This window comes from Dufourea novaeangliae, unplaced genomic scaffold (assembly GCF_001272555.1).
Source record: "Dufourea novaeangliae isolate 0120121106 unplaced genomic scaffold, ASM127255v1 scaffold71, whole genome shotgun sequence".
Lineage (NCBI taxonomy): Eukaryota > Metazoa > Arthropoda > Insecta > Hymenoptera > Halictidae > Dufourea > Dufourea novaeangliae.
The window spans coordinates 214,951-227,092 of NW_015373945.1; the positions used below are offsets into that span (position 1 = coordinate 214,951).

The 12,142-nt window shown below is 34.8% G+C and overlaps 1 protein-coding gene across 1 annotated transcript in view; it reads left to right on the forward strand.

Moving 5' to 3' along the window:
- LOC107186031 (zinc finger protein 787-like) overlaps window positions 1–11,583 on the forward strand; it is a 59,124-nt gene extending 47,541 nt beyond the window's left edge. Inside the window, exon 6 of the mRNA XM_015573825.1 lies at window positions 11,291–11,583. Coding sequence (XP_015429311.1) covers window positions 11,291–11,583 — 293 coding nt within the window. The remainder of the gene's footprint in view (window positions 1–11,290) is intronic.
- Window positions 11,584–12,142: the final 559 nt, after the last annotated feature.

Here is a 12,142-nt window from a genome sequence, read left to right on the forward strand (position 1 = left end):
TGAGTAATTATCCGTGCAGCATGAGCAGGGCATCCATCTTGTTGGAAACACATAGTTTACCGTATGTGAAGCGGAATATTTTCCAGCAGGTGTGGTAAAATTTCCGTTAAAATGTGTTTATATCTCGAAGTGTTTAATGTGCCATCGATAAAATAAAGATCAATTATTTCACCGTTAAGAAGTCCGCACCAAACGTTTACAGACCAAGGTCTTTGTTTATCCACTTCTCGCAGCCTCCGTGGATTTTCTATTGACCAATAATGCATATTATGACGATTGACTTGGCCACAGTTTGTAAATGTGGCTTCGTCCGTAAACAAAACTTTAGTCAAAAACAGCTCATCACTCTGTAATTTCTGCAGACCCCATTCACAAAAATTTACACGGTTTTGAAAATCATTCCCATGTAATTCTTGGTGAAGTGAAACATGAAAAGCGTGGAATTTATTTGAATGTAATATTCGCAAAACACTTCGTTGACTGATGCCACTTTCACGTGCTAGCTGCCTTGTACTAGCATGGGGATTTTGTGTTACAGCTGCTAAAATGTTCATTGTATTTCGATCATCAGTTGCTGCCTTGGATCTTCTTCGTATTTTGTTATCTGCGCGTCCAGATTCTTGAAAACTATTAATAACATTCGTAAATGCAGATCGTGAAGGTGTGACACGTTCGTGAAACCGTTCAGCATACAAACGGACTGCATCTCTTACAATTTCGCGACATTCCCCATAAACAAAATCCATATCTACTTTCTCCGCTATTGAATAACACATTTCGGAAAGTTGAGATACACTTCGCTCGGCAGAGATTCTCATAAACGACTAATTATAGTATGTATAGATGAAGCGTACAGCGTGATTGAATGTTTATTTCCATTCAACGGCCCATAACAAGAGATTCCGAGACAGAGATGAAGTAATAATATCAACAACCAGAGACGGCAAAGAAGTGTTCGACCATTTAATTATTTTCCAAGTAAATTATTTTCCATCACAATTGGCTGAACCCAGACCACGAATGGCCTTCCCAGTAGGTCATTGTATTCGTCTTGAAACACTCTATCAGAATGTAAGTAAAAAAATATACAGTTCCATTTAAAAAAACAGAGATGAGCTTCATATCTCCTTGACGCCTCCACCTATCAAAAAACTAGTAACATCGGATGATCAGCCCCTCGATACCAAATAATTTTGGCCTGATGCATTTTTTCCTATCACCATAAGCTGTCAAGTTATTCAGGTGGCCGGTTTTAAGTGCCTTACCCTGTATACCACTGATTCTTCGCTTCTACTGTTAATCTTATTTCCCGCATAATTGTAACTTTCACATTTTGTATATCTATAGATTTTTTATGAATTTAACTGTTTATTAAAGTACAAACCCAAATAAATAATCTTCAAATTTAATACATATAATTTAAATTCAATAAGTAAGTATATCTTTCTACTATCGTACCTTATAAAAATAGCGTGTAGATTGTTAAGAAAAAAATAGATACATGTAATCTAGAAAAAGAATGCTTTGTAGAACCCTGAAGAAGGGTTTTTTTTTAACCCAGGCTTTTTAGAACCCGTGCAAAGTCTAGGTTAGGCATCATTACACTACCGGAGTGATGTTTTTATTGTGATATTTTTTGGGGCCCTTTGGTAACAGCTGGACCCAGACCTCATTGTCGATTTATTACCTTGCTAAAGTTCCTGACACATTTACTACACGACTCTAAAGTCATACACCGTCGTAAAAGACTAAATGAAGAAGTCCACTCTAACTCACCGCAAAGCGTATCACCGACAGTTATTACAGTGACACTCATTCACCGACATATACTTATTTGAATGTCCATAAACACATAATATCCGTCAAAGTCGATGTTGGTGAATCAGTATCAATGCAAATAACTCTCGATGAAAGGTTTTTCGGTAAGTTAACCCTCGGTAGGTGGATGTTTCTGCTGATCGAATAAACGGTGGTTGTTAGTTCCACATAAATCCCTCATTCGTCTTTAGATGTGTTTTAGAACGAATTTCTTCGAAGCATGCTGATCATCGTAAATTTTTATACAAACAATTGTGCGCTTCAATTAGTTTTTGTAAGCTGGAATGATGCGTGGAGTTTTTAAAATCCTGGGTGAAAATGAACCCAGACACCGCCGTTCGTCGGTTCACCCTTACAAGGGTACATTTTTCTGCTGAAGGACATTAAAATCATAGGTTATTTATAGATTTTCGGAGTCGCTGATTACGATTTTGAGATTAGAGTTAGAAAATTCAAAATGGAGGGTCCAATATGGCGCCTGTAAAATACTAATTTTTCGAGATTTTCAGAAAGTAATTTTGCCATAAATATATCATAAACTTTGAAATGTACGTAAATACATGATATACATATGTGTGTAAACAATATATGTTTATGGAAATAATAAATAATAAACCAATTAATTATAAAAAGTTCAGTTTGCGAAAATTAAAAAAATCTATTTCGGAAGAACTTGCGTGCAGAAAATTCCGAAAGAAATATGTATTATATTTTTGAGTATATTGAACATGCATATAAATTTTCAGGGCTGGTTTAGGTTTTCGCATTTAAGAATAGCCGAATTTAATGTGAAACAAGGAATTTTTCTCACACTGATCATTTATTAAGAATTGCGAATAAACAAAATACATAACACAATTTTTCTTGAAGGTTGCATAGATTGGATCCGTAAGAGTCTAACAAGTTCTGATATGTACATACAAATTGTAAACTAGATCAGAAACATTGAAAAAATTGAGAAAAAGAAGATGCTACGTATACGTACCTCTGCCCCTGAAAGGGTTAAAGTGTACCCAAATGAAGCTCAAGCGTGGTATACGAAACCTTCCTGATGCCCACTGTGTTTTGTGAGTAGCTGTCAAGAACATTTGAATAAACAGACCCGATTACAATTTTCGCCAATGACCTTTTCAGTCCCGATCGCCGTTGCAGGCTCACCATGCTCGACACCCGCATACACGACCAGGTGAATCGCGTCACTTTCCAGGCTTATCTCGTTCAAACACAGGCGTGAATTAATTTCTGAAACAGTTATGAACAAAAAATCGCGGCATGGTACGGGCACGGCGATAAAGCCTGGATGAACGTAAATATTCGTTCAAGTTCAAGAATAAGTTGGTGTCGTCGCCAATTGGCTCTGACAAATGGAATGTAAACGGTTTCAGAGGGTTAAGTAGTGGAGAATTAGATTCGAACGATGACGCAGATTATTGATAAGAGATAATAAATTGAGCATATTGGAAAGTTCTCATTGACGGAGAATGGAAAATTTATTTGTGACGCGGTGAACGACGTTTCCTCTTTGCAACTGAAAAATAGAGATTGTCCTCTTATTATGAATTGAAAGAGCTTTCGAAAGATATTACGATTCTGCTGCAATACGCGCTATTCATCTAACATGCAAAGAGGAACTCTGTGATCGGAATAGAAAAGTTGCGACTGTTTCAACGACGTCCCAGCCCATCCGCTCTCGCGAGTTTCTCCTATTTCTCCTGGTGTATGCACGGTCCTGTTTAATGGCAAATAAAAGTGAGACACTTGGTGCAAAATTGTGTACAGTTAGGCTGCAGGGTAAACGCATTTATGAATGAACATTTAAGAAATTTTGTAACTATTAAAGTTGAATTTTAAATGATAATAATATTAATAAATATGATATTTGACATATGAAAATTAGATTTTATAATATCTATACCTTTTTATAACGTATAGATTTGAATTTGAAATAGTAGAAAAATGTAACGGATTGGACCAGTAAATGAACAATATTAAGTAACTGAACATTTCTAATGAATGGCGCGAAAATTGTTTAAATATTACATATTGGAAATATTTGTCCAATGAACTACTGTCCTGGTCTTAATAATAACAATAATAAAGCACACACACACACACACACTATTAGACTATATGTATATAAAACTATATTTAACTATAATATGAAAGGAAATAATTAAAAGTTACAAAAAAGAATGCTTAAGGCTACGCGACGATTTCATTGCGACGAACAGTACGATCACGCATCGACTGACTACGATCGAATACACTACGGCCGGTTACAACAAGAAAAACGCATAACGCAATAAAATCAGTCACGCAGCGAACTGTGTACATTTCACTATGCCTGGCGTCCAAAAATAAAAATATGCGACGGAACATTATATGTCTAAATATCTTTTCCAACAAGTATGAAATACGGAATAGAAAAAAATTAATATTTAATCGTTTGCTTATTGTAATAACTTAATTTACCCATTTTTATAGGATAATGTTCATTCACTGGTATGTGTTCATTTACTAATGCATTCACGTTATGTTGGACGTACACTCTGAAGCTGCATGAATTTCGATAATCCTGCAACAATCAACACATTTTGTTGTCTGAAATAGTATTTATGCTACCACAATTGAAGAACAAGTTCACTTTTGAATTTACCAAATATGTGAGTTTAATATTATTATTAAAGTTACGTGACTGTTAGAAGTAATATGTCATGTATTTGTTGGTTACGTAAACGTAATGACTCGAACTGTGTAAATTAACGAAAAACAATTTGTCGTGCAACTAGGAAATATTACGTGTCTATTATAATACATATCTATTAACATTTTTTGCATGTGTGAGTATGCGTATACATAAACGTCTAGAGTCTAGACTGTACACATAATGCATAGATATTTAAACAACAAACAGTATTTCTCATCACATTATTCTAATATCAATCACATTAAGAGCAAGCAAGGCTTGCTTCAGTTTTAATAATGATGACTGTGCGACGAGACATCAACCTGCCTCTCTCTGTAATGACGTTACCAGTCCCCAGTGGCGCGCCTATAGAAAGGGAATAATATATTAATAGCAGTGTTACGTATCAGAAGTTATTAAAAGTATCCTGGTATATTTCTTTAAATATCAGCCCTAACATTTGTAGTAACAAATTTAGATTTATTTGCGTTTCGTCAAATTAATTAACTAATCGTGTTATATGGAGGTCATCCTTCTTTAATTTTTTAAAAAGATGTGTGTGTTACGTTACACGTATCAATATTATGATAGCATATAGACGCAAATCTTGACGTTGATTATTAACATATGTATAAGTGAAATAACCAAAAGAACACGACGAGCGTTCTCAAACAGATAAGACCATTAAATCAACAAAAATCGTCTGCAAGGAGTTGTTGTATCATACTCAGCTGAAATTTCATGTTTTTGTAAATAGAAGCAGCTTAATGAGACCTAATAACAAATTCATTGGAAACCACCACCTGTATCTGTGTACTCACCCACGGTAAATTCACGCACCTGTATGGGCAAGACAGTCGATTTCCCTCCTCGTGCCAGTTTCGTGTAAACTCCACTAATCTATGAATTTAATCGGTGACAATCAATTCCAACTAGTGTCTACTGATACCTGAAACACAACGAGAAAATAGTACAAATTTCAATGCAAAGTAATTAATATACATTGTATGTATACATATCAAATGCGATTGACGTAAATAACGTAACAATTTCTAAATATGAATTTCAGGTTTATGAATTAAGCTTAACTAGATTATGCACTAGGTTTAATTTCGTAGAACCTTGTTCATTATATATTTTTATTACTTCGCCATTCGTATTCTCTTCTTTTTCGCAACAACTTTGTACTTCGTAACAAAGTACGAATTTTTCCTACTTTTATTATAAATGTTCAATAGAAATATAGTGATAATAGTTTTACTCTTATTTTATAAAAAACTAATTACATACATGAATTTTTGTTCATTGATTCAGTCACGTCCACTTTTCATTATTACTTTGCATCGAAATACTTATTGTACAACGAATATACTAATTATTTATTATAAGAAAAAATAAGTCGAAAAAAAAAGAATACATTTTTTTCGTTTCAGGTTTCGTTTTCGAGAAAATCGAATTTGACAACTAATCTGAAACGCGTCTATTCGTCTTGATAATGAGTAGAAACAGAATTCAATGCACAGACGCGCTAGTCACGTCCTATTGAATTGTACGTGTATCCAACAGATTTTCAAAATCGATTATTTTGAAAATAAAGAATCGAAACGCCTGAAATGAGAAAATTTTTTTTTCACCATATTTTTGGATGTAGAATCACCAACCGACCGGTTGTACCACGGTTTTGGGATCACCCTGTATACCGAGAAATACACCTACAAAATGAAAAACATGGCATTTACATAAAATGTATAATTCAATTCAACTACCAATTTTTCCGTTCTAAATTAAAAAATAAGGTGTTTACAGTTATGTGTATCGATTAACCAGTTTCCTACCTGCCTATACATAGTAGCAAATATTTTCCAACTCAGCCAGCGCAGGCAGTTTTTAATTTTCATAAAAAATCATTTTCATAATAAGGTGACACTTCGTTCGGGAATGTTCTTAGACAACCATCTTTCATTAGTTGTAAAAGGGTTGTAGATCGAAAGCTGACCGAACAATTACGATAATGGTATTTTTCTTTGCGTCGTCCTAACCGCTGACACAAATGAGCTTGGGCGCCAGTGATAACGAGGTGTCGTTCTCACCACTTTGTACCATTGTTCGTATTTGTAGAAAAGACACTAATTCCGATTATACATCGTTGCAAAATTGATGACACGACAATCGAGTTAGAGGAAGGATAAGGAGGCAAAACGTGAGGACGATAACTCTGATTATAGTTTCATTATTAGAAAATGCTTTCCTTGCTTCTTAGTCTCAGCCTCACGATATCAATCTTATTAATCGACTTCCATGCACCAATAGCCATGTTCCAATAATATTCGAAATTAATTTGTATTCCTCGTACGTCTGGTCGAAAGTGTTTAATTGAACAAATTGAGCGTCTGTATTAAAAATTATTCATGTACTGAATGTAAAGCATGCTTTTACTAATAGCGGAAGAGCAGAATAAAATTAGCATCTTCGTTCAAACAGTTGCTATAGTTTTCACATTTCAGAAATTATTCTGTTATTGTATATTTGGTAAATACACGGAATCATGTATTATTTTATAAACACGGTCTTCAAACATCGCCAATTTTCATTCTTTATCTTAAGTAGTTCCAGCAGTGATCAGATTAAACTATTTGATTGAATACTTTCTGCTAGGAGTAGCAGTAATTAAAATAAATTTCTTTATAGAGACTAAGAGTAACAAACTAAGAGTTCGATTCTGCCGTAAATGTTGTAATTTTGGGAAAACATGTTGATCGATTAATCTCATCAGGGACGAATTTGCTTTACACCAGAACAAAATAATTTTTTTTCTTTCTCAGCTGTATTTATTTAAAATATATTTGTGAATATTGTATGTACCAGTATCCCCCAAGAAGTTACAAAAATTGTTTTTTTTTTAACAATTAAAAATTAAATGGTGCCTCAAGTAATGAACGTCGAAAGAGTAGGAAAAGTAGGGGAGGTCGGCAGTAGCTTCGTGGAAAACTTTTTTCTCGGCGGTTTGTGCACTTTAGATAAGTTCTCCAGCCCGACAACGCGAAGCCTCGCTCGTAACTTCGCCCCGAGCGAAATTAATTTCTTCTCGATAGAATCTTAACGACAAACGAGCCCCGTCGCGTACGGCTTACGCGTGAGCTTTTTTATCGGCGTTTTACAATCGGTCGAGAACGTTTGTTTGGAATTTCGAGAGAGAACAGCTGTTTGCACAAATTATCGAACGATCATCGTTAGAGACGACTAATCAAGGACTTTTCAAACGAGCTCTTCCCCCCGTTATCGGTAACCCGATCCGCATGAGAGATGATTCTTAAACGACCTGATAATAGTTTCGTGCAAATATTTATGTTTCCGTGAATTCCTTACGTGTTGAGCAGAGAAATTCGAACGAACTCGACCAGTTCAGAACGTACATACCATACAGTGGGTAAAAAAGGTATTTGCACACCCTTTAAAACAGAACAACTTTTTTTGAAATTAGGGCAAGTGACTTGAGTTTTGTTGGGAAGTTAAAAGGATTAGTTTACAAAAATTGGATTGTATGTTTACAAAGAAGGAGTAGTGTGTCAAACAAATATTGAAAAAATTGAAACTGGTTGCTATTGCGAAAAAAATAGTAAAGGTCACTTTTTACAACTTCTTTATCTGAGACTAATGAAAATTTAAAAAATACATTTCGAAGATTCACATTAGTTCTTTACATGATAAAACGTTGAGTGAAATTGATTGGTACAGAAACGAGCGACAGCCAACGAAACATGTTAAAATCTTTCGATTTACATACTATAGTTACAGGCCGAAAATCGCGAAAAACTGCGTTATTCATCATTTGTAACCGGTTGTTTCTCATAGCAACGTTAACTGATTGCGATGAAATTTTCAGCATGTAGATAGCTAACATAAATCTAAGAGATATATTTAAACAAATTTTTAATTACAGTCTCAGATAATTACTATTTCCTTTGCGATTCCGAACAGTTGCAATTTCTTCAACATTTTTCAACATTTTCATCATTTAGTAAACTAATATTTCCATCTTCACAGAAAAATTCGAGTCACTTAGTCCAATTTTAATTCATTTACCCACTATGTATAGGTAATTGTTATGCTAACCCCAAAGAGTTAACCCATTAACCGTTATTGTTGTATAAACGCAATATTAGATTTTAATTTTTTTTTAATTATGGTAAAGGCAATATAAAGCTTTCTATCTATCATAATTATGTCCCTAAATTTGTGTAAAGGCATAACAAATTTTGTTTGCGAATGAAAAAGTAATTGTTTTATATTTACCAATTTTTCAAGTAAGAATGATGTTCGTCAAGAAATGAGAAGAGACAATATTAACCATATCATTGGGGAACATCCTGATAAATCGAGGAAGAGATGTAAAATATGTTCAAGACAAACAATTGATACGTGTGGTGAATGCAATGTCCATTTACAGCATCTTTCAGGGTCTATCATAATTAATAATTACTTAATTTTGTATAATAGTTTAAGCCAAGTAACAAATACATATACATGTGTATTTTGTTATTAGGGTCCTATATTCTCAATTTACTAAAACTTAATTAAAATGTCCTAATTTTTATATTTTAATTGAACATATATAATATAAATAGTCCTAGAGTTTCTACTTTAATGCTTGGCCGGTAATGGGTGAAAAGAGGAACTTAATTGACACGAATAGAACGAAAGTTGTCTATAATGTCTATACATCAGCTAATACACCATAGTTAATTAGATTTCGATTGAACGTTAACATGATAGTAAGTATTTTGGTTATTCAACAAGTACATATGAAATTAATCGTAAGAAGAAATCACAGATTTACCTCTCTTTGCTTAAGGCGTTTGCTACCGTCATTTTGTTTCGAAACTGTTCGTCACAGACCACCTCAAATTTCAGTACAATGCATTTACCTTCTTATTTAGGCACTATGTAGAAGATATAACAAAGGGATGCAATGATGTAATATAAATAATATAATAAAATACAAAAAAAGTAAGTGAATATTTTAAACTTCGTTCGGTTTTTTTAATGTGAACTGCAAAATCTCCCGTAAGAAATTGGAGCGTCATTAAAGACATGTGATTTTCTTTTTAAGGTATTTATATGCGTTATATGCGTTCAAAATTGATTGTCGGCATTAAAACATTTCACTTTACTCTCAACTAAATACCACATAAAAGTGGGCGGTGCAACTTCAACGTCCTTAAATAAATTTTATTTCTTACGAATTTAACGAGAGCTTATCCTCCGGTTGTAAACCGTTTGGTTGTCGATTTCCAAACCAGACGGTCGCCTGACGTTTGTTCCGTGCATCAGGAATCGTTTGCAGTTGTCGAAGGAAATGGATAAAGATCCATCATATCGAAAAGGGACTTTGCTCGTCGCTGACGTAAACAGATTGTTCGGACCGTCGATGATGAAAGGCTCGACACGATTTATTGGTTGATTCAGGTGTGCACAGTTCACCTTGACTCATTATTCCAAATCGTGTTTCGTCGTTCTCTTCGTCCGTTTATAGAATTTGCATCTTGCTTCAAGCTTGCGTTTCTGTCACGATCATTCGAGGAAACCAATTGTCGGTAATCGATTTGCAAATGGAGAACTTCGATCAATAATACTAAAATAGATGACATTTTTAAAGCAACACTGCAAAATGATTAGTACAATAATTGTATTTTGTATGTGTTCCAAAATTTTTTGTTCACGAAGCATAACAGAAAACCAACATTTATTCTTTAGTTGATTATTTATGAAGGCAACATGCACTTTTCGGTTCATAGTGACCACGGAAGCATACAATATAATGTACTTACAAAATTACAAAATTTACAGAATTTTAATACAGTTTGTGTTGAATAAGTACATTGGTCTTTAGTTTTAATCGTTATGGTTAAGTATACATATGTGGTTTAATTCCACCGAATACTTGAGATCTTTCTGTATATGTATGTATATACACAGTCTGAATTCCTGAACAGCTGCTCTACCAAATTCGACAAAATGCTGGATTTCAGATTTCTAATTTTACAATTACTGGAAACATAATGGTGATTTTATCGGAATTTATATTAACCATGCGTTATAGATTTTATAGCATAAGTACTATACTTTTTATGCTAAATTACATTATATATTATTATATTATACAACGTAATTTATTGTAAATTCAACGCTGGTAGTTTTGATGTAAAAATATAGCACATGGCTATAACCCAAAATATTTTTCAATACTGTTTTATTTTGCACGTTTATATATCTATATTACAAAATATAGACAAACAAATATATACAATATCCTAAAAAACACACTTTGAAATTAATATCAATGCATTAAATGTTCTCAATCATTATCCAGCACAGTAATTGAGGGTTCCGGCGCAAAAGGGAGCTGCGCTACAAAATATTTAAAAATGAGATTTCTATTAATTCTGGCACTTCTTAATGTCTAGTTATTGTCCCTGAATTTATAACTATGTGGCAAAGTTCCTCTCTGTAGTCTGTACTATGATCGTACATACATATACATATGTATACAATCATAGTATACTATGATGTACGCTACTTTCTATAAAAGCTTCAATATTCCACAACGCTACTGTTCTGGAATAGCTCCCTCTTGTACTGGACCCCTCAATTGTGTTTCGGTTTAAATATTCTGAAAGTTATTTATGACTCAACCCAACACGTAAACGTTTGGAATCTCTTGCTAACAGCCCACTCCAGGTGCATCCTGAAATCTCTAAAATCGAATTTTTGGGATTTTTGTTCTAGGCGAGAAACCGCACAAGTGCGTGGTATGCGGCAAGGCGTTCTCCCAGAGCAGCAATCTGATCACTCACATGCGCAAGCACACCGGTTATAAGCCGTTCCAGTGCGGTCTATGTGAGAAAGCGTTCCAGAGGAAGGTGGACCTAAGGAGGCACCGAGAAGGACAGCATCCAGCAGCGCCGGCCCTCGATTATCGTTCCCTCCAGTTACCGTCGCAACCTACCACCATTCGACACTCGCCACCGCATCAGACCTCTGCTGCTTATCACATGATACCGATTCCTGGCAACAGTTGAGATCCCTCGACGATCGTTCCTTCTTTTCTTAGAATTTTTCCCCGTGTCTCCTTTAAGCCGATCGTATGCGACTCCATCGCTGCGCCATCTGCTCATCACATGTTACTACCGATTCCTGGAAACAGTTGAGATCCTACAACGATATCATCGTCCATTCTTCCTTTTCTTCGAACTTTTCCTCGTGTCTCCTTTGAACCGATAGTATACAACTGGATCGCTGCGCCATCGGCTGTTCGGTCTAAAGAATCAACGATGAGGCCTACGAGGGAGGAAAACACGAACAGCGGTGAATTACGAAGTACACTTCAAATTGATTAGCAAACGTGATTCGGTATAAATCTCGTAAATTTGGTGCGTGAATTATCTGACTGTGTTACGAGAGTAGGATTTTTACAACGAATGATTGGAACAGGATTTCTTCCCAGATAGCAGATGACGCCTTGAAGACACCTACTTTACGGCTATTTTAGGTCTGACAATGAGGTGCGTTTAAGCCGTCTTCAAAACGTCATTGAACCTATCTGGGTTAGGTACTACTTTCACGAAAACGAAACTTTAG